The sequence below is a fragment of the Mastigoproctus giganteus genome, chromosome 8 (genome assembly GCF_048544385.1).
Source record: "Mastigoproctus giganteus isolate SK-2022 chromosome 8, ASM4854438v1, whole genome shotgun sequence".
In the NCBI taxonomy this organism is placed as follows: domain Eukaryota; kingdom Metazoa; phylum Arthropoda; class Arachnida; order Uropygi; family Thelyphonidae; genus Mastigoproctus; species Mastigoproctus giganteus.
The window spans coordinates 167364820-167388785 of record NC_143582.1 but is presented as its reverse complement, the minus strand read 5'-3'; the positions used below and the strand labels follow the sequence as shown (position 1 = coordinate 167388785).

The window sequence follows — 23966 nt, the reverse complement described above, 5'->3', positions numbered from 1 at the left end:
TGAGGAAAAAACCTTCCTATCTACGCCTGAGACCGACTAACTCAGCCACTTAGTGAAAAAAGCCCATTATAGTTCCTCGCGTTATCGACGGGATTTCCACTATCGTCAACTGCTTGCTGACTGTGTACACCCCGCTATATTACACTTTTTCCTAAATGGCGATGGTATCCTCCAAGATGAGAATGCGACGAGCCATCGGGCACTTGTTTTGCAGGAATGGTAATAGGAACACAGTTCTGACTTCCAGCATATCGATTGGCCTCCGAACTCCACCGATATCAATCCCATAGAGCACTTGTGGGACACTATGGAAAGGCATATCAGGCATCTGGATACACCAATCATCTCCGTACCTGCATTGCTGACCGCATTACACACAGCTTGGTTGGCCATACCTCCTGAACGCTTCCGGCATCTTGTTGAATCAGTGCCACGTCGGATAGCTGCTATACTGAGGGCAAAAGGAGGACCTACGAAGTGTAAGGTAGGTGGTCATAATTCAGTGATCACTTAGTGTATTAATAGGATATAAGTTGCTTACAATTAGTGCAAATGCATCAGATCTGCTCGCAGCTAGGATATAAGTCTAAATTTTATCCAAAAATATATTTTAGATTTTCTCACAGAAATATTCTCCAGTGTATTCTTTGTGTTTTCCTTTTGGGCATATAGTAGAATGCTTATGGAGAGGCTTGTTTTTTTAAATTCAGTAAAATATCTTTTTTTTTTTTTTAAAGAGCTTACCAGTTCTCTTAATTAAGAACAAAAACAACCTTTTTTATTCTTCATGAAATAATGCATAAGAAAGGTTGTTCATTTTCTTTGTTAATTATTCCTTTTTTTATTTCCAGTGATCAGATTAAAAACTATATTATTTTAAAGCATGTTTCTTTTCTGGAATTTAAAGATCACATAATTTCTTCCCATTAGTTATTAAAGTGTTCTTATTGTAAATGATTCTGAATAACTATCACAATAAATCAGATTAAACAAGACAACTGCAGCAGTAAATAATATTTAGGTATTTTATTGAATAAAAGCTTGAATGCTTTGTTTATTGTGCAAAATTTAAACAATAACTCTTATCTTAATTCACCAAGTGGAATGTCAAGCCATGGGTAGTATTTTGGACATCGCACACAAGATCCCATATAACGAATGCTGCCTAATGGAGTGTTTTTAAATTCACAATTGAAAGCCTTACAGCTTTTAGTGAGGGCCGCTTTCATACAATGCTTTTGTATATAACTTTCATTTGACACAGGACCATACAGATATTCTATTACTTCTTGGATTGTAACAAGGTATACGTCATTTTTCTGAATTAGCCAATCAACAAATTGAAAATAGCCTTTCTTTCTCTCTTCATTTTTTAACCAGGCTTCATGGAGAAATACTGGAAATGGTGCACGATTTGTGGTGTAGTGACGATTGAAATTCCAAACAAAATAATTGAAAGTATCTTCTGCAGTTGTGGGATAAGGAATGCAGCTATCCAACATTGAACAAGGTGTCTGTAGATCTTCTCCGTTGATTGTGATATTCTGAAACCAAGTAACCATAGGTATGTTCCATAATCCAGGATAGCTGTCAGATGGGCAAGGCTCAATTTGGCAATCTTGTTCATAACCATAGTCCATAGTATATGGCCAGAGTGGAGGATCACTGAAGGTTAGTGTTGGCATTGAACTATCATATAGAAAATTTGCATCTTTCAATGCTTCGAAAGTAACGTCACCTGCTGTTTGCAGAAATGCTGCTCTTAAACCATTTACATTTTTGAGAGGAATTTTGGCAAATTTGGAGATAATTTGTCTCATCCCGGAGATTTCCTGGTACCATCTGGTGTAATTGGCAGCTTTCCAGAATTCGACATCTGCGACATGACTGTGAAAAATTAAGAAATATTTAGAAAATTTCTACTAGTAATTTTATGAAAATTAGAATATGAAAAGTTGTTATAGTACAAATTTTTCTGTGTACACTATACTGTATATAATTTACAATTATCTGTCTGTCATCACTCATTCATTCATCCAGTAAACTCCCATTATGCACTACGATGGTGTTTGTTGTTAGTTCCATGTTCGTATTTTTCAATAGTACAAGTAAGGTATCATTGCACTATTGTATATATGTGTGTAAGAAACTTAATAATAGCAAACAATGCCAAATGAATATGTTTTTAACAGCCACAATAACAGTGTGGCTGTTAAAAACAAGTGGTACTGAGGATGGAAAAGTTGGTGATCTCAGAACTTGAATGGTCATCGCGTTAAAAAAAAAAAAAAGAGAAATCTGGCTAGGATTTTTTCCTCAGGGAGAGACAGGGACTAACTCTTGGTGTCTCCTGTAAACAATAAATATGCAAACCATAATACGTAATGTATACGGTGCCATAATAATAATATTTTGGGGGCTTAGAGGGGAACAGGCATTCTGTGTGTTATCAGACACTCAGTCTAAAACACTGATGGATCCAATATATTTCTATTTCAGAAGATTTAGGAGAAGTCCGGTTCCTGCCTCCCTAAAATCCACTCATGCACACCTTCTCGATGGTAAGCCTTGTTACGTCACTTAGGTGTCAACGAACGTGTAGAGTGGTTCTCTTCAAGACGCCTGGTCAGCGTGAAGAGAAAAAGACCAAACCCTCCAACACTTGACAGCACGACGAAACAAATGGCCCTCAGTCCCTAGCGGCTCTCACTCTCACTCTTACGGCAGCGATAGGATTAGAGTGGAAGAAGAGGGTGCTAAGAATCTCTGGGTACGACCAGGCTGCCATGCACGGAAACGGAATTTGGCCTGTTACAACAATCGTTCATCGGTGAAGACAGGATATTAGAGCTGGAAAAGGAATTAGAAAATGTGAGTTGGAATATCATCGGTTTGGCTTAAACAAGAAGAAGAAGAAATGAATCACTTATAAGTTTATCAAGTGGAAATCTGCTGTACACCAATGGAAACAGTGAAAGGAGTGAAGGTGGAGTTGGGTTTCTGGTCCATAAAGATTTTAAAAACAACATTTTAGAATTCAAAAATACATCACCAAGGGGTGTCAAGACTACTACTCAATATTTCTAAGAGGTACAAGGTAAAGGTTATAATGGTTGATGCACCAACATCGAGCCATGATGATGATGAAGAGGTTGAAGAAACGTACACAGAAATTGAGTCTTCTAGACGAGCAGAATACTCACCCGCCACACTATTACTATGGGGGGGACTTAAATGCTAAGTTTGGAAAGAGACAAAACAGTACAGAAAGGGGAACTATAGGAAATTTTGGAACTGGTAAAAGAAATGAAAGAGGTGAAAGACTTGTGGAATTTGCAGAATCTCGAGGATTGTTAGTAATGAACACTTTTTTCAAAGAACAGAAAGTGGACATGGAAGAGCCCAAATGGATTAACAACTAATGAAATCGACATCATCCTCACTAACAGAAGATATATCGTGAATGATGTTACCGTCCTGAACAAGGTGAATGTTGGAAGTGATCACAGAATGTTAAGCACACTTGATATTTGTATAAATGTAAGAAAAGAAAGGAAAAAACTGACTCGAGTAAATAATACGAAAGTCTTTGAGATAACAGAAGAGGATAAAAAGCAATATGTACTGTAACTTAAGAACAAGTTTGAGCTTCTGCAGACTGCTCAAGATCAAAATATCGATGAGGCATATTACAACTTTCTGAACGTGATAAAGCCCAAGAAATCTCTAAGTAAAAATAAATCCAAAGAAGAAAAAAGTAGACAAGAAACACTTGTCATGATGAACAGAAGACGACAAATGGAGAGCAAGAAAAACACTGACAAGGAGAAACTTGAGTATACTGAGTTATGCAAAGCCATTAGAAAGAGACTCAGAGAGGATATAAGATGATTTAACACAAGAAAAAAGAACAAGCATTAAGGGAAAACAAATGACTTAAATCAGCAGCCACAAGCAGTAAAGCAGAAAGACAAATGATACTGAAATTGAAGAATAGCGATGGTGTACTTATTAATAGCAGAGAAGGCATAATTCAATTATCAGCAGACTACTATAGAGAATTGTACAAGGAGCGAGGGAATGATGCCAGCAGTAGGGAAGATGGATCACAAATTAGTAACACATACCTTCTTGATGAAGCAGAACATGCGTTGAAGAAAATGAAGATTCAGAAAGCCCCGGGGGAAGATGAAGTTACTGTACAGTTGTTAAAATTGAGAGGAAGAGACAGGACACAAAAACTGGCAAGACTCTTCACAAAATGCATTAGAAAAGGTGTGATGCCTAAGGAGTGGAATAATGCAATCATACTTTTGCTGCATAAGAAAGGAGATAAATCAAAATTGGAAGTTATAGACCAATTAGCTTGTTATCCCACATTTACAAGTTGTTCACAAGAGTTATTACTAACGGATTAGAAAGAATACTTAATGAGAATCAACCGAAAGAGCAGGTTGGCTTTAGGACAGGATTCTCAACTATGGATCACCTTCACATAATATCACAGCTAATGGAGAAAGGAAATGAATATAAAACACCATTATGCCTGGCATTTGTGGATTATGAAAAAGGCATTTGACTCCATACAGCATAAGGCAATGTTTCGGGTACTGGAAAGACAAGGCATAGATATCTCATATATTATGATTTTGAAGAAAATATATGAGAACGCTACCTCCTTTATTAGATTAGACAAAGACAGTAGCAAATTTAAAATTGAGAAAGGAGTTCGACAAGGAAACACAATATCTCCGAAGTTGTTTACAGCTGCCCTTGAGGAAGCTTTCAGAAGATTAGACTGGTCGCAGAAAGGAGTCAATGTGAATGGAGAGTACCTAAACCATTTACAATTTGCAGATGACATTGTGGTCATAAGTCACGATCCCAAAGAATTAGAGGAAAATCTTAGTGAGTTATGCAGAGTTAGTAAGGATTTTGGACTAAAGATGAATATGGCTAAAACAAAAGTAATGATGAACAAATATGCCACAGAAAGGGATATAATGATTAAAGCAGCAGTAATTGAAAAGGTGGAGTCATATACTTATCTGGACAAGTCATTGTCTGTAATAATAATAAATAGCTGGAAGTCAAGAGAAGAATAAATTTTGGATGGATAGCATTCAGGAAATATAGTCACATACTGAGGAGCAATATTCCAATTTGTCTGAAACATAAAATAATGAACCAACGTATACTCCCCACCATGACTTATGGAAGTGAAACTTGGGTACTCACCAAAAGAATGGAAGAGAAGCTGAGAACGACACAGCGAAGGATGGAACGAATTATATTGCGAATCAGACTGTTAGATAAGAAGACAAAACACATGGATTAGGCAGCAAACTCAAAGTAAAGGACATTCTTATCAAAACTAAAGAACTAAAATGGCCTTGGGTAGGACACGTAGCTCGAAGACATGATGACAGATGGACTAAAAAATAACCGGATGATACCTATGAAAAGCTAGAAGAAAACCTGGAAGACAACGACGGACATGGACAGATGAAATTTATGAGCTTGTGGGTAGTAAATGGAGATGGCCATTACACAAAACAGGAGGAACTGGAAAGTTGCTGGAGAGGCCTTCATCTTGCAGTGGATCGAAAATTTCTGACGATGATGATGAATATAATTTAATAAAACAAATTATAAGATTGCTATTAGAGAATATCCAGATCCAGAAGAATCTCACAGAAATATTTATATTTCAAAATTGGATTAACATCAGCGTATTACAAATAACCGAACCCTGTAATATTCCTTAACACACAACTTCGCCCGGAATATACCTAATTCTCACTCTAAGATTGGAATTGAAACTCTTTCCAATAAACAGCTAGCTCTATAGCAACAGCCTTGTAAGCCCCTTCTGAGATCCGCCAGGGTACAATATTTCAGATGTTTAGATGCTCTTTCAGTGCAGGGCGCAAGTTGATAAAGACCTTCATTTCAACTAAATTTAATTTTCACAACGAAGCCGCATTTTGAGGGTTGGTGCACAGAGTTACTTTGGAGATATTAGTATCAGCAAAATGATGCAAGGAAGTAAAGTTTATACAGCAGCAGCAACATCCGAAAAAAAAAAAAAAGTTTCTACCCGCTTCATTTCGCCACTCTTTCTAATAATTGTCTAATCCTTTTTGAAATTTATTCTAATTACCCTCCTGCACAACACCACATGGCAGTTTTTTCCAAAAATCAATACTCTCTGACTGCTTGCGAATTTCCTCACATCTATTCCACAATCACCCTTTTCCTTTGTGAATTTCCTCATATCTATTCCACAATCACCCTTTGTTTTCATTATTAATGATATTTATGAAGGTATATCAGACTTAATTTCCAAGTTTGCAGACGGTGTGAAGGTTGGCACGGTTGTTAATCACTAATGACAGTACGCTACTGCAAGAGGATCTAAAAAAATTGAGCACGTGGGCTGAGATGTGGCAACTGAAGTTTAACATTGACAAATGTAAAGTACTGCATATGGGTAGCAGTAACCCCAGAGTAACATATCAACTGTATGGTACTACACTCTTAGTGGTAGTGGAGAATGAAAAGGACCTGGGGTAATTGTTCAGTCAAATATGAAGTTTTCTGAGCAGACAGTCTGCAAGAATAGCTCATGGTGTCTTCTCAGTGATGTACAGGAATTTTTCTAGCAGGAATAAGGAAGTGATTATCCCCTTGTATAAGACAATGGTCAGGCCACACCTTGAATATGGTATACAGATCTGGAGGCCTCATTTTAGGAAAGATGTAGAGCTGCCCGAACGAGTACAGCGAAGGGCAACAAGATTAGTGAATGGAACAAAGGGTTGCTCTTACAAAGAAAGACTTAAGTTCTGCAAATTGCAGTGTCTGGAGACTAGGCACATGCGAGGTGATCTGATTGAGGTGTATAAGGCCTTGAATGGTTTGAACAAGCTTAATGCTTATGGGATTCTTCCTCTTGCCCAGATTAGTCTCCTGAGGGAACATAAATTCAAATTGAGGAAAGACAGTTGTAGAACAGATGCGCGGAAATTTGTCTTTATCCAGCTTGAGGTTGATTGCTGGAACAAACTTCCATCTGTAGTTGTAGAAGTTGATAGCTTAAATAAATTCAAGGCAGAACTAGACAAACATTTGAAATTAATGGATGGGTGAAACGTTAATTTTTTTTTTTTTTTTTTTGGCTGCTGCTATATAAGTTTGCTTTTTTGCATCATATACCTCTACTGATGCTAATGCTAATACTGTTTGCTGGACGAAAAACCTTACGTCTATCGATGTGATAATACTTCGAATCTCAAAGCGAGGTCTATAAGCTCTTATGATGAAGATGGAGTGGAACAGGCCTGGCCCGTTCCACTCCATCTTCACCACAACTTCATCTTCACCACAACTGGCCACTTCATCTTCACCACAACTGGTTAGCTCAGAAATTGAGGTTACTTGAATCATTCTGTGGAGCATTGCAAACACGCTCCTCTTCGGCTGCACAGTTGACGATTGCTTTAAAAAATAGAATCGAGCAAAAGATCAGCTACTTACTATCTTAAATTGCTGTTTTCAGAAAAATTACAGCCATTGCTAAAGTCAAAGTCGGGCCTATAGATTATTAATTTCTAAGTAATTATCCACTTTCATAATTTCTTTTGAATGTATCGATGTCTGAATAATTTTAGAATATAAGACATTTTATTAAAATTCACTCTTTACGTACCTGATTGTGTGGGTAGCGATTTCATTCCCATGGCGGTAGAGTTCATGGACAAGTCTATAATCGGTGTATTCGTGAGTTACAAAAAATGTAGCAGCGATTGGGCACCCATTCTTGTTTTTTCTTCCTGACAACAGCAAATTCTGATATGTTGGGTAGTTAGCAATTGTGATTCCATCGTCGAATGTCAACATTACAAATTGGGGCACCTCATTAAGATTCAGGTGTTCAGGCTTTTCCACGCTCGCGCAGCGACATGACGGAGCAGTACACTGATCAGGACATGCGAATTCTTCACCGACACCAAAGGCAATGCAGATTGTGACAGCTAAAGAAATAATTATAATTTTCATTTTGACGCTATTAGTGTAACGACTCAATGGTTTGTGTGGTATATATAGTTTGTATATAAAAGTAATGGTCGAGTTGTGAATTATTACTGTAATATCTCATTTATCGGACTTTAATCCAAAGTTATCTAGAAAAGAAACAACTGCTACCATCTCCCGGATGGCCGTTTCAAACGGTAATCTGACTGTTTACTTTCAACTTTAATTTTCACCGCTATCTCTTTGTTATATGTCAAAAAAGAGGTGCTTGGATGACAGTTGCTAAACTATATCAATTCTCTTGTCTGTAGACTCATACAGACTTTCTGCACCAATCACTTTTCTAGACAGGTGCCCTAAATTCAGGGCGACTATCTCTTAGAAACATGATAAACTGTTTGAGATATGATATATCAATGTTGGATTCCTCATCTTTACGCATTAACTTGATACATCGATAACACCACACAGTATATATTTTAATGAAAGAACTCTTTAGACTGGAAATAAAATATGTTATAAAGAGATATTTTTAAACATTAAGGAAAAATTTATTTAGTAGACTGTAAAGTTATATTGCACTTGTATCATGAAAGAGTAACAACTAGCAAGCAATTTAAAATTTATTGTTATAGAAAAAGAGTCGATTAATGTTAAAATCATAAATGCATATAATATTGTGAATATTATAATATAATTTTATTTTCACGTTTAAGAACAGTGTTCCATAAAATTTTTGGCATTCCGCTCCCTCAGCAAAAGATTAGAGATGGACTACCTACACATCGAATAATTTTTCGATTTTTGCTTTCCGAAGTTGTTTTTTTTTTTTTTTTTCTTTATCTCTCTCACTGCCTTTGTACAGAGATAATAATGCTAATGCCAGAAACTGACAGTGAACAGGTGTACTTTTAAAAAGAGAGAGAGAGAGAGAGAGAGAGAGAGAGAGAGAGAGAATAAATAAAATCTAAAGTAGATCAATTAAAACTACCGTTTGATGTTGGAGCCACTTCTTCAGTGGATGAGCTTATTGCGGTGAAAATAATTATTCCTCTAATTTTATTGCAATTCAAGTGGAAAGATGGTAGGTTATTCAAATATACTATATTGCAAAAAAGTATCCGGACACCATTGGTTTGGGGAAAATAAGCTATACCCTCTATCCACGTGTCAGAAATAAGTATAAAAGTAGTTGCGTTCACCCCTAGAAGTAAGTAAATCAACAAATACAGTAGTTGAGTCGAGGAGTTCAGCTTGATCATTTCCAAACGTTAATTATCATAGGATGTCATATTAGCAATTAATCTTACTTCCACTGCAGCAAAATGGAAAACGTAAAAACGAATAAGAATTGGACTAAAATATTACACTCCTGTAAATCACCAAATGGAAACTTCCTGGTACTACTCCAGCCGGGAAATGTTAGGGTAAATCGCAGAAACTAACGGAAAGAGACCTGAGGGCACTCAAAAGAGTGATATGTAGATCCCGTCAGTTCTCGTCGAATACTCTCAATCGGGTGTTCAGGGGCCACAAGAACTGATATTTAATACAAGGACAATACTTCGAGAAGTGCATAACATCGATTTTAGGGAAGAACTGCAGCATATATACCAATAGAAATATATCAAACATTACAGCATATAGTGAACAATGTCGACTCGCTTGGTGCATCCTAATTGATCCCTGGAAAGTGAGACAGTTGTGCTATAGAGTGACAAATCACGGTACACGGTTATTCAATCTGATGGTCATGTTGCGGATGCCCGGAAAACCTTATTTACTAGGCTCTTTCGCCCCAACTGTGAAATTTGGACAGAATGTCTACCACTTTCCAACAGGCTCGCCTTATCGCATCTAGTGCTTGAAAATCAGATTAGATACTAGACAGAATCCAAGGACTCGATGCTGATCTTCATCAATTTGCCGCCAATACAGCTTATAGACGTCATAAATCTATAAGCTGTGTTGTCCGCTCTAATGACGTTTATAAGAGTGGACAGATATCACGGGATATCTACTAGGTAACGGGTAGGCCCACCTTTCGGTCGGATAAGGGCAGTCACACGGCGAGGCATTGAGTCCTCTAGTTCACGAAAGCTTTCTACTGGTATTTCCATCCATGCTTGCATCGCTGTCCATAATTCCGTCGCATTCCTGGGTGGAGGACTCAAAGCTCGAACAGACCTTTCCATAGCATCCCAAAGATGCTCCACAGAGTTCATGTCCGGTGAACGGGGAGGCCATTCCATGGTGGTAAAATCTGCGAAATGCTCTTCGAACCATGTTCTAGTCACCACGGCTCTGTGGGGAGGCGCATTGTCCTGCTGGAAGAGGCTATTGCCCTGTGGGTGCCCGATGACCATGAAAGGATGCAGACATCATTATTCTTCTCTTTCTTGGTGATTCCCTTCTGCTTCTCTCTCTCTCTCTCTCTCTCTCTCTCTCTGGGTAATTCAGATTTTTTTTGGCTCATGTAGCATAAGCCTCAGGCTTCCTTACACCATATAGCTAATAATAATAATAATGGTCTGCAAGGATGGATACGTAACCTGGACCATTCAAAGATGCGTCTAGACATACCAGAGGTCCCAACGTGTGCCAGTTGAACATGCCCTAGACCATTACCGACTGTCCACTTGCCTGAACAGTTCCTTGTTGACATGACGGGTGCATCAGCTTCGTGCGATTTCCGCCAGATACGCATCCTCCCGTCCACTCGAAATAACTGGAAACGGGACTCGTCGGACCAGGAGACCCGTCTCCAAGGTCCAGTGCCGATGTTCTTTCGCCCAGCTGAGGTGTAGAGTCCTGTGCCATGATGTTAGCAATGGGACTCTGGTGGGTCGGCGGCGCCCATAGCCTATTACGGCTAATGATCCCCTGATGGTGGAAACGTTTCTGGCACCTCTCTCGTTGAAGTCGGCGGTGATTTATGCCACTGTCGTTCGGTCTGCGCGGGTAGAACAGTGGTATGGTCACTGTCCTGCCCACACCGGGTGGAAAAGGCTCGGGTTCGAATCCTGTCGATGACGCGAGGAACTTTAATGGTTTTTTTTTTTTTTTTTTTCGCTCCGTGGCTGAGTTAGACGGTCTCAGGCGTAGATAGCAAGGTTTTACTCCCAGAAATGGGTTTTTTCTTCCAGCAAAACAGACAAATCGACCGTAGAACCCACGCAATTAACAGACATAAGACATACAGCACGGCAGATGAATTTAATTATTCGGGTGGCCTAAAAATAATATATATATTTTGCCACTGTCGCTTTCTGGTTGGCTGAAACAATGCGAGACAGACGTTCACGGCCACATTCACCCACCACCATTTCCAGAATAACATCTCATCGTTCGTCCACGATGAGATATAATTCCAAAAATGGCGTATCGAACGGGGATAGTGCAATTTCTGTACCACCTCCACGATAGTGTGACCCATGCTTCGGGCATGCACTATCGTCCCTCTTTCAAAGTCGGTTAACTCACGACGTTTATCCATACTACCATCGATTTTCCGTCTACTTGAATGCAGTGTACCCATATACCTGCCAAGCGGTGGGTTCGTCCACTAGAGAGAGGGGGGTTACAGCGTCGCGTTGCCCAGGAACCAGGTATCCCATAAATTGTGAACCGGTATCCCATAAATTCAATATACTTCTCACCGCAAGCTCCCGAGCGCTGACTTGTCATCATAACTATGTGTAGTGAGCTTTTCAATACTTACTGTTGTGCTTCTTGCTTCAGCACCTCCATCTGCGATGGAATACCTACATTTGTTGCAGTCCTCCAAAGGCCCCTGTGCACAAATTCATTATATTGTACCTTCGTACCATTACTGAATGTTTTATTGTGTCTGTTTTTGTTTTTCTTTGTTTTGCTTATTTACTATTTTTCTACATGTAACATTTTTCTTCTTGGTAGCATCCGTTTACTGTAAACCCCTGGCAACTTTCCATGATAGGAATAAAGATTTATTTATTTCTGTTGTTCTAGGCCACCTAGATCCTAGTTCGTGTCTTCCGAACAATGAATGTCATGCGGTACACTGGCACATTCTGGACAATTTTGCTCTTTTCACAGCGGCATTATGGGGCGAGCCCTTTTCTGTTACAGTACGACATGGTTTGAAGACGTGAACGTGAAAAAGCTTCATGGACCTGCCGAGCTTCCACCTTTATCCTACTGAACACTTTTGGTATGAAACGGAACGTCAGCTACATGCCAACTCAACACACCAGCGATTAGTAGCTAAAATAACCGCTCGTTGAAAAAGAAATGGACCAAAATCCTCTGTTATCAAAAATTGGTTCAGAGTCTACCGACGAGAATACCTTATGTAATTTAGGCCAAAACTGGACTGATTCAACGTTGTGTCACAGAATTCTTTGACGAAATAAAATATTCTTTGACACAATTCATCATTAACAATAATGTTAATCGCTAGGAACCTTCGCAAAATTAACCTTAGTTGTAGTTTGAAGTGATGTGAAAGTGCGGAATGTTGTTCGTTATTTGGATAGCTGGATAATTAACAAAAGTGAGTTCATTACTGTTAGTAGAGGTCAGCAGGGCAAAAGTAGAACTGGCAGTTCTGCGTTCCGTTCCATTTCTTCACTTCACTTCTAAACCAACTCTTACATAATGCAAAAACAATTTTGATATCGTATACTTGGATTTCAGGAAAGCTTTTGACACTGTTGAGCATGGAAGACTATTGTACAAATTGAAGCAGTATGGTATTAAGGGTAAGTTGCTGCAATGGATAAAATGGTAGTTGAGTGGGAGAAGACAGAGAGTGGTAATCAATGGACGCTGCTCTTCGTGGACTAATGTTATTAGTGAAGTCCCCAGGGTTCAGTGTTGGGCCCACTGTTGTTTTGTATATTTATCAATGATATTGATGAAGGTATATCAGGCTTAGTGTCGAAGTTTGCAGTTGATACAAAGGTTGGCAGGGTTGTTAATGACATAATGGCCGTGTACTACTGCAACAGGATCTAGAAAATTTAGGCAGATGGGCTGAGAGGGTGGCAACCGAAGTTTAACATTGACAAATGCAAAGTACTGCTGTGGGTAGAAGTAAACCCAGAGAAACGTACCGATTGTGTGGTACTACACTTAGGTGGTAGAAAATGAAAAAGATATGGGAGTAATTGTGCAGTCAGATATGAAGTTTTCTGAGCAATAAAGACAGGCTGCCAGAGCAGGTCATGGGGTATTGTCAATGATATACAGGAATTTTGCTAGTAGGGAAAAGGAGGTGATTATCCCTTTGTATAAGGCAATGGTTAGGCCATGCCTTGAGTACTGGGTACAGGTCTGGAGGCCTCATTTTAGGAAGGATGTAGATTTGCTTGAGTCTGTACAGAGAAGGGCAATAAGATTGGTGAGGGAAACGAAAGTATAGTCTTATGAAGAAAAGGCTTAATTCTGCAAATTGCAGCGGCTGGAGACTAGACACCTGCGAGGTGATCTGATTGAGGTGTATAAGGTCTTGAATGAGTGGAGCACTGAATTCTGATGGGATTCTTCCGCTTGCTCAGATTACAAACCTAAAGGGGCATAAATTCAAATTGAGGAAAGACAGTTGTAGAATAGATGTGCGGAAATTTTCCTTTAGTCAGCAGGTGGTTAATTGTTGGAACAAGCTTCCATCTGTCGTTGTGGACGTTGACAGCTTAAGGAAATTGAAGGAGGAACCGGGCAAACTTTTAGAGGGAATGGATGTGTGAAATTGTTTTTTTTTTTTTTTGTTTTTTTTTTTTTTTGGCTGATGCTCCATAAGCTCATACGCTTGCATCACATGGAGACATGTGATGCAAGCTACTGCTACTATTACTGCATATTAAAAATACAATCTGGTTTATCAGCGGTTGTTCTTAAAAGCAGGGTAAAATATCTGGCAACATTTGACCGATTCTTGCTTAAGTGATAGTTGTTTACCTTTTGCAACACAGCTTCTGATCTTTATATAATTTTATTATTCATTATGTTTTTTTATTCATTACTTGCTGTACCCGGATCCTCGGTTATTCTGATGGCTACTTCTGGATGTCTTAAAAGAAAGGACCTAGAGCTATCATATCCAGTTTTCATTTTAGTTAAATGAAGTTGTACATCGAATTAAACAAAAAAATAAGAAAATTCAATAAAAATTAAATTAATTAATATACGACATTTAATATACAGTATTATAGATGAAAATTAATTTATATACAAATACATGTGTTAACTGAAACTACCAAATAAATACGAAATTAAAACGTTTTGCTTGACCAAAAAAAAAGAGAAAATAAAATAAAAAAAAAATACAAGCAAGATTTTGTGGGCGTTGTCTGGGCTTTACATACAGCTGGTGCATATATACTCAAGGTGGGGCGCCTCCGTATACAGATGAGCAGGAGCAGCAGTGCGTAGTACACGCTTCTTGATTAGACCGGGTTCGAGCCCGTGCCCACCAAATACGGAGGATGCGGAAAGGTCAGGGAATGACCACTGCATATCCCCGGAGCAATATGGCCTTAGTTGCTAATGCTCCTAAAAACCAAATAACAAACAAACAGCTCAAGGTAGCAACGCGATTCTATATTCGGTTCCTAAACAACAAACAGCCATTGTTAGCTTTTAAAAAATACACTTTCTACATATACTTCCATTTCGGTTTCAAAACATTTCGCGAAAAGTTAGATAAATACGAAATATGTAATTTTTCGTAATTTGAAAGACGTAAAATGAGTCAATTCGCGTAGAAAATAAAAAAACAAGAAAATGACAGTTTAAGAAATACAAAGGTGGGGCATCTTTGCCCATTCTACCAAACCATTAAACAATCAAGTTCAAGTTAATTAATAATACGTAATATTCATTACTTTAAACCCTCCTTATGGACTACCACATAATCTTAGTCAAGAGGTTTTGAGTACCTTAAATACCCCGAGAGCTATATAGGTGGGTGCTTGAACTGGTAGGGCTATCTTAGCCAGACAGGTTGAGGGATGGGGTGAGCAAAGTTTAGTCCACCTGCGAAAAGAAGGGCTAGCAACCCACCCTTTAAATATAAAATTAAAATGCTCTAAGAAAAGTAAAGGATAGAATCCAACAAGTAGCATGCTGTGCTTAATGGGAAAAAAAGAAGAAATATTTTAAGTACGGACTACAATATATTGTTATGCATTTATATATCTTCCCCTTTCGCTCTTTATACTATAACATTGTTATCCCTACCTCTTCCGGTTCCCTTTTGGAATTTGCCATCCTTCATAGGACTGTCAGACGGAAAGTCTCATTCGATCTGCCTTTTTAAATACCCGAATCATTTATTATTTTATTTATTTTTATATTTTTACTAAGAATTATTAAAATCATGCCGAAATCAAATAAGCAGCACTCAGCCCGTCATGAAAGTACACTTTTTGTTCAGTCTACGTGACATAGTTGTTCACCTTTTAAAACACAACCTCTTAACTTTGTATTTTTTATTATCTTTTTTTCATTCATTACTTGTTTCTCCCTTGAGGAATTGTAGTGCCGTAGCAACTCTTGCCATGACCTGATTATTAACACCACCAAGTTCATCCCCTGGAATAATTCAGTTAACAGTGTAGAGTTCACAACCAGTAATGTATGGTAACATTACGTACAGTGGGCTGGGTACCACTGATTAAGAAACCCTGCCCCAGATGCATATTTTGTGCTTCCCCTCTCCCAGAAAAGCTGACAACTTTTTGCTGCCATTTTCTTTTCAGAAACATTTCAAATATAGGTCATGCACAAACTCTGCAGTCTAAGCCGTCCATAATTTCGTTTTCCCCAAGGGCTACATACCGTAAGTATGTAACCCTTATGTAGTTGCACCTGCCCTGCCTAGGGCTCCCCTTCTTGACTTCAACTTAATTATTTATTTAATCATTTTGAATTCCTGTTTCACACTTTACCGAAGAGCGATAGGCTGTTTTCCACCAATTTTAGCACTTACAGTATCTGATTCTTTAGCAATCGTTATGATTTATTTAAATCATGCATATCGTGACTGCAGTGTTTCAGAGCAGTAGATGTGAAAGAAATAATGATAGGAACTAGATCGTTGTTACATGATCCTTTTTGTTTTTCACCAAGGTGAAACACAAAAAAGGATCGTGTAACACGGATCATTATAAAAACTAAACAGCGAAGCGAAAGCAGGTCTCTCAAAAAAATTATATATAGATTATAAATTTTTGTAGATATACTGGAAAAAAACATCAAATACAGTTGAACCTAAAAAAATTTGTAATCTCGAAGCCTACAACGCCAAAACTTTTCATATAATTGATTTATCGAAGTTTCACTACCGAGTTTGTTTAACAATACAGGTTTTTTTTCCTAAATATATAAAAAAAAAAAATTGTTGTTTTTTTTCTGTTTCGTAAAGTGAAAAGTTTTACTTTAATACAGCATATTTAATGGCAAATTCAGGCTAAATAAAATTGATATTAACATGGGAAAATCTGCTATAAAACAAGTGGAGATTCCGGCAACTGGAAATATTAACTCAGGGGTGTCCAACCTAGGGGGCACAAAACAGATAAAATGCTGAAGTAGTGGGCCAAATGGGTTCTGCGAAAACAGTAGTCCACTTACAAAGAGCACTTTTAAGATCGCCACAGCACTTTTCAAAGCTTACTTCGTGTAATCTGTATGGTGCTTTAGATGACAAATGATTCCTGTGTAAAAGGTAGTAATGTAAAAGATGTAATGTAATGACTGTCTCTAATTTTATATTTGTATCTACCATATAGCGATTACATAGAAACGAAATACCCCTCCTCTGCTCACGCCCTCGCAGGTGGAACAGTGGATATAATCAAATATCCTCCACACGTAGACCGGGTGGAAATTTCTCGGGTTGAAATATCGTCAATGTCGCGAGAAATTTTTATAGTTTTTTTTATTTTTTTTTTAAATAGCTGAGTTCATCGGTATCAGGAGAGGGCTATATGGCTTTACCTCCCAGGAACTCGAGTTTTTGCGTTCAGAAAATAGGAAAATCGTCAATAGAATACACACAATTTATAGACATAATATATGCTTTCGCCTCATGGCCTTAGTTGCTTTAGTTCTCAATACTCACACTTATACCCCATTTACGGAGTTAAATAAATAAATTCTCTTTATTATTCAATGAAAGAAAAATTAATAGTGCTGTGTACAATGTCTTCACGGTCACGGGTAAAAACAGGTTGATAAAAACAAAAACAGATGTACCGGGGTATTTGTTTTTTATTTTTATTTTCTGCCATATCGGGTTTGTATATTTGCATATTTGATGCTTATTATTGAACATTGAGCTTACTGGAGCGTGATAGGCCGCCTTGCTTCCTACTTTCTTTGTACAGGCACCGAGGCCTTAGTAATCTATACAGATTTTAGTTTTGCGTTAGACTCAATTTGAATGATTAATCGATTCAGATTAAATAGGTGTGTGCGTCTGTGTGTGTGTATGTGATATTATAGGAGCTGTATGTATGTATATATATAATAATAATATAATAAAAGTAAATAAAAGACGTAGAGATAAGGGAGTATAAAAAATAGATACAGAAATAAGCCAAAATTATAATACAAAATGATTATCAAGTGTCAACCACCAGAATTGCGTGACAGGACAACAATATAGTGTCCTTTGTTTCTAACTTAAAGTACATACCATGGCAAGGCAGAATAATATCATAAAAAAAAAAAAAATGGCGAAGCTATAAGGTGGATATATAGAAAGCCGGCATGTAATTTAAGGTTGACACGATAGTTTCGTTAATAAATTTCCTTTTTCATATTCTTTCTTTCCTAACAATCTCTATACAGTTTATGTATATATATATATATGTGTGTGTGTGTGTGTATATATATATATATATATATATATATATATATATATATATATATATATAGCTCTTATAATATGAATAAATGTTTGCTGATATATTAAATTACTGTATTTACACTCTTATTTTATAAGAACATTCATTAAATGCGGTTCATTTATTTTCATAAATGCTCGATTGTAATACAGTGGCTGCGATTTTCGCACTCCTTTCCCGCTGTGTGGAAAAAGGTCCTGATCGAATCCTGTTAAGACGGGGGGGAATTTTTGCGGACTTGTAACCTATCTGAATTAGTCAGTTTCGGTCTAGGGTTGTGTGGTTCTCTCCCCCTGATTTGCATCAAGCAAAACATAAACCGATCATAAGAATACACATAATATATGGAAGCAAAATATATAACATTTTTCTTGCCTGAAATAAGCTATTTTTCACTTCTTTTCTTTAGAAAACAATTGTTAATTTTTTGTGGGTCATCGAAACATCACCCAAATGATATAATTTTAACTGCACCGGAGCTTGTCGCTCACGTCCGAATAATATCTTTTGTGAAGTGCCTCCACACTTCACAAAGGACATCGGTTTTTAAGTCTACACAGGCCGATTTGCATGCTGTGTGGGATTAAAAACCAACCCGAAATGGGGAAAGGACGCAGGACCGTGCCGAGCCATTTTAGTACTTCAGGCAAGAATGAAAAATTGCGTTCTCCGCTAAAATATCAAAAAAAAAAAAAAAGAAAAAATTAATTAAAAAAATTATAATTTATTTAAAATACATTACTGGTACAGTACACGTTTTCTCCAGTCGTCGATGGGAATCAGAGGGACTCAGATCTCTCCAAATGAGTGGCTGACAGCGATATATCGTGCCGACTAAACTGCTAAGGAAGATTCACTGAAACTTGAATCGCCAGAAAAATACCCCTGTATGAATTTCTTTCTCAGTTCGTGCCCCTCTAGTAGCACCGTGAATACTGTCTCTGTCCTTTCAAGCAGTATAGAAAAGGTCTGGATTTGATACAAATGTATTCACTAGCCGAAGTTGAGAAATAATTCCCACCGAACTTTTATGGGCTTTTTTCACACCTTGGTCAACTTTGTCAGTCTTGGGCAAGAGTTATATGGTTTTTTTTTTTTTTTACTCGTGGAAACAAATTTTCTGTCTCGCAAAATAGACCAACCATAAAGTACATTTAATTTAGTGACACGATGCACTGACGCCTCATTAGCATTACGTTCTCTGATGAAGAATTTAAACAACATAACATAGCCTCGTTTGCCTCTGCATAAGACAATTTGTGTTGCTTCTAATACTTGAAATCTTTAGTCTACTAAGAAGAAATATCGTAATGCGCCAATTTATGAGGCCAAATTTTGTGTCAGATTTGTAGTTTGGCAGGAGTGGCAAAAATGTGTCATTTTGTCAGCTGGCTACGTTGCTGGAGGTGTTAAATCAAAGATTTAATTTTTATTTTCTTATTTTTGACAAAACAATTAAAGAGATCCTGAGTAAAATTTTCTTATTTTGTAAGAAATAAATAAAACTTATTTTATATTCGGTACCGTTATCCGCGGCTATAAAAGTTTAGAAATTCATTGTATCTGCACCAGGCAGCCTGTATACGAGCGCCACAATGGGCTGAGCAGTTTTTGTGGTGGAATACGGTTCCACAGATTAGATAGAACAGAAGTCGATTCCCATAAAGTGTTTGCAGCGCCATCAGACAGAAATGCTCATTTCTTTTGTGCTTAATTCAAAGACGGTCACATGTTATTATTATTTTATTATTATTATTATTATTAGCTATATGGTGCAAGGAAGCCTGAGGCTTATGCAGCACCAGCCAATGTTCCCAACAATAATCCATTAGACAGTTCAGCATTATTATTACTATAATATTATATTTCAAATCTGAAAGCAGTCGTTTAGTAAATGAAGGATGGTGGGGAAAAATACTAGAGAACGCTTTATTACTTAGTTCTATGGAAATAAACCCAATTTCACAAGAGCACTGGAACTATCGTTCCAGAGCTCCTGGGTAGATGCAGATAATTCTGCGTCTACCCTTATCCTCTTCCATTTCCAGCCCTGAATGCAAATATAATTTAAAAATTAAAAACTGATCACTAAACTTTAATAAAATGATTTTGAATTTCTCTATATTTTATAACTTTTTTAGTCCTAAAAGTTTTAACAGAAGGTAAGATTTTTTTTTTTACCTTTCAATCTCAAGAACTGGTTTCGATCTAACCATTTTTTTTTCTTTTATTTTCTAGTACTGAATAAAGCAAAGTGCCACAATGGATGAAGTGGAACACAGATAAGTGATTCGATTTCTCTTTCTACAAAGGGAAACACCCAAAACAATCCACGAAGAAATGGTAGCTGTGTATGGAGAAGACTGCACAGATTACAGTGTTACTGCACATTGGTATAAACAATTCAAATGTGGACGAACTCCAGCGCATGATTAAGAAATCCCATGACGCCCAGCAACTGCTTTAACAGAAAAGGTGTTGCAAAAATTGATGCATTAATGCTGGAAGATCGCCATATCAGCGTCAAAGAACTAGTTGCAGAGCTCCGAATGAGTGTAGAGTCTGGGGAGAACATCATCCATCAACATATGTGTAAAGTGTCTGCTAGATTGGTTCCCAGACTTCTGACCCCTTACAAAAAAAAAAAAAAAAGAAAGGACACACCGCGCACATGAAATGTTGTCGATGTGCCAAGAAAAACTGAAATATTGCCGCATCTTGCTTATTATCCTGACCTTGCACCATCGGATTTCTTCCTCTTTCCTGCCCTGAATTCCTTCTTCGGGGAAAACACTGATGATGAAGTGATTTCTGTTGCCGAGTCGTGGTTTGAAGGACTCTCAGAGGACTGCTACAAAACCGGCCTGTCGAAGTGTATTGAGAGGTGGGTGACAAAAATGTGTTATTTTGTTGGTTACATTGAAATAGTGTAATTCACGGTGTTTGTTTCAACTTTCTATCACAACTCCTTCTGGGTAAATACAAATCTTTTTTTTTTATATATATATATATATATATATATATATATATATATATATATATATATATATATATATATATATATAAAAATATATATATAAAAATAAAATATATATTAAAAATATTTTAAATATATATATAAAAAAAACAAACAAACTCCCCTCATGCCGAGTGGGTAAAGTACCTGCCCGGCAACCCAAACGTCGCGGGTTCGATTCCCGCCTCGGGCTTGGTTCAGAGTACTGCAAAACCTTGGGAGGTGCAATATGGCCACAGAAGCCGATGCGCCAACTACCAAAAAAAAAAAAAAAAAAAAACTCCCCTCATATTTACGATTTAAATGTTAAGACGAGCAGTGGAAGAGGGTAAGTGGGAACGAACAAATCCCTAATTAGGAAAATTGTGACAGAGAAGGGAATTACAGACCCAGGTGATCAGGACTTTCAGACGACCCAGTGTGAGAGAAACTTTCCTTGCCCTGGATTTTCAGGCTTTTGTGCTCAGCGTAACTTTTTATTTCACGCCATGCGAAATTATTCACACGAACTCAGGTAACATTGTAATATACGAGGGGGGGGGGGATCAATAAGTCACAAATAAATGCAACTCCATAAATAGTAAATGAACAATTATGTGTTTTTAACAGAAGTGGCAAAACATCCCAGCGTGGTATAAAGATCTACTTTTCGCAATGGGCTATCTGAAAACTGAAACCCGAATTCAAAATGCACATATGGTGTATTTTTAACACCACCGTCTCTGCGAAGCCGAGGAGGATAACATGTTGAATGAGATTGCAATCGGCGGTTAATTGTGGGAATCTATTTCAGCCAACTCTAAACGTGTATCAATGTAATGAAAACATCCTGGTTCGTTCCAACAAACAAGTTTAGAGCTGTGCCGGCAGTAAGGAAAGCTGCTTGTGGCTTTTCTGGAACTGTCATCGTGTTCTTTTGCATTTTCAAATGCTGGAAAATGATTTGCATATTATATAAGTAGTATTACTTATTAATCCAAGTTACACACTTCTCCATTATTTGTAAACATAACTGGTTTACTGTTACCTCCCATCCTAAAACATAACGCTGGAACTCGCCCTTACCACTAGGATAATATCCACAAAAGAAAATTTTTTTTCATGTACTTGTAGAAGGCTTCCGTGATATCTTATTCAGCACGATACAGTGCTGTCTAGCTCTTGTTTGGAAAGGTCAGGATTCCCATCAACGACTGGAGAAATTTCTAAAATCCTCTTCAATCGAGGCTGTAGTTAGCGCAGCTTTCCCTCGTTCTCTTTTCTGGGCTCTTCAGCCCTCATAACAAGTAAATCGTCCCATGAACACTTCTGTAGTTAAGTACAAAATCCAGATATGGGTTTTGTACTTAACAAAAGCTCCGGTGCAATTAAAAAAAGAATCATTATTATAATAATTTCTACTTGTAGATCGAGAATTATCCATTGGCATCCACATTAAGAAATATTCAATAAATAAAACAATAAAAGCAGAACTGTTTATATGAAACCAAAGCAATTCCATTGCGGTAGACGTTAAACTTAATCTTGGGTTTCACTCTTTCAACTTCACTAAGTCACTTTTGTCAGGCTAGATTATAAATTAATACCTGCAATAAAAAGATATTTACTTTATAGCAATGTAAATTATAACTCCCTTCACACTTCTGAAAACATACGGTATCACTAACGTAAGGCTTTTGTTTGTGAATGAACTTTTTCCCCCCCAAGGTAGTATTACTTATTAATCCAAGTTAGTCTGTTGTGCGTAAGATATCCTTATGCAATTGAACAGTCGAGACTGCTAAGAGACACACAACCGAGTAGCATCGGTAATGAGCAAATATCAAACGATGTTCAACACGAGACACCAGAAAATGTTACTTTTGTTTTATGAAATGTAAACAATATACAAACAGTTCTTGTTTCATTGGCTAGTGACATACACAGACGGTAAGCATGAGCGCCAGTCAGGACGCAGAGTGAAGGCTGCAGCTGTCGGAATAATTAAGAAATATATATAAATAAATAAATAATAACACACACAAATTGAGGTGTACAAGACACTTAAGGGAAAACGAACTACTATGAAGTTGTTCATTTCTGGGACTTCTGGTAGTGGGGAGAGTGTATATCCTAATTTTAATTGATATGGTGAAATGTGTATATCCTACTTTTAATTGGTATGGTAAAGAGTGTATATCCTACTTTTAATTATTATGGTTAATTCCAGGGGTCAGATGGAAGATACTGTATATTTGTGCCTAGGCAAATAATTTTTAGTTAGGACTCAAATTCACTTAAGTTAAATTCCCACAGATTAGCTGTATGCCTTCAGTTTTGAAAATGTCGCATTTTTCCTGACGTCAGCACGCTGGATCCATTTGTACATACCACAGACCTAGACAAGGCTGTAAAGTTAAACCTATTAATTTGGAAGTAGTATTCACTGATTGTTCTGGGCTTTTTTAAGCGCATCAGCAACTTAGGCCATATTGCGCCGTATACATTACGTCCGCAAACTGCGTGTTTTCTGTGGTCGATTTGCTCTTTTGTTGGAAGAAAAACCCGAATTTCCTGAAGAAAATCCATGTTACTCTCTCCTGATGTCGACTGACTTAGCCATGTTGTGAATAAGACCCATAAAAATTCCTCGTGTCATCGACGGGATTCGAACTCGGTTATTTTCCACCCGATGTGGGAGGACGGTGATTATACCAACTGTGCTTCCACGAGGGAGACAGAATGTGAAATAAGCTCCATATTTTATCTATGTAATGATCCATTCGCCGTATGTTCACAATATTTACATGTTTACAACTATGGGTAGTTGGTGAATTATAAGGGGATCCGGAAATATCTTGAAGGAGGGTGTGGAGTAGTCTCACATTTTTTTTAAACTACGGTATATGTCGCCGATTGGGGAGTTTTGGGGACTGGAAAGGGGGGGGATTATATTCCAGGAAATTTGGAAAATAAAAAAAAACGAAAATTTGAAACAATAAGAATAGGAAAAGTTAATAATGTAAATTATATGTATAAAA

At 37.5% G+C, this 23966-nt stretch overlaps 1 protein-coding gene across 1 annotated transcript; it reads right to left on the bottom strand.

Annotated features, from left to right (window-relative positions):
• Positions 1-1082: 1082 nt before the first annotated feature.
• LOC150081990 (chitin deacetylase 8-like) lies at positions 1083-16807 on the bottom strand. Its single transcript, XM_090380392.1, has 3 exons — positions 16654-16807; positions 7712-8036; positions 1083-1887 (listed from the first exon to the last, which is right to left on the bottom strand). The coding sequence occupies exons 1-3, from the start codon at positions 16805-16807 to the stop codon at positions 1083-1085; spliced, it is 1284 nt and encodes a 427-aa protein (XP_090236518.1).
• Between the last annotated feature and the right edge of the window lie 7159 nt (positions 16808-23966).

Bases quoted from the DNA above. Each gene is read 5' to 3' on its own strand.
- LOC150081990 (XM_090380392.1), bottom strand. From the start codon at position 16,807: ATGGTAGATACAAATATAAAATTAGAGACAGTCATTACATTACATCTT. The intron at 8,037-16,653 runs GTAAGTGGACTA...TTATTTCTTTAG, and splicing joins CGATCTTAAAAGTGCTCTTT to CTGTCACAATCTGCATTGCC. The intron at 1,888-7,711 runs GTACGTAAAGAG...AATTTTTCACAG, and splicing joins ATCGCTACCCACACAATCAG to TCATGTCGCAGATGTCGAAT.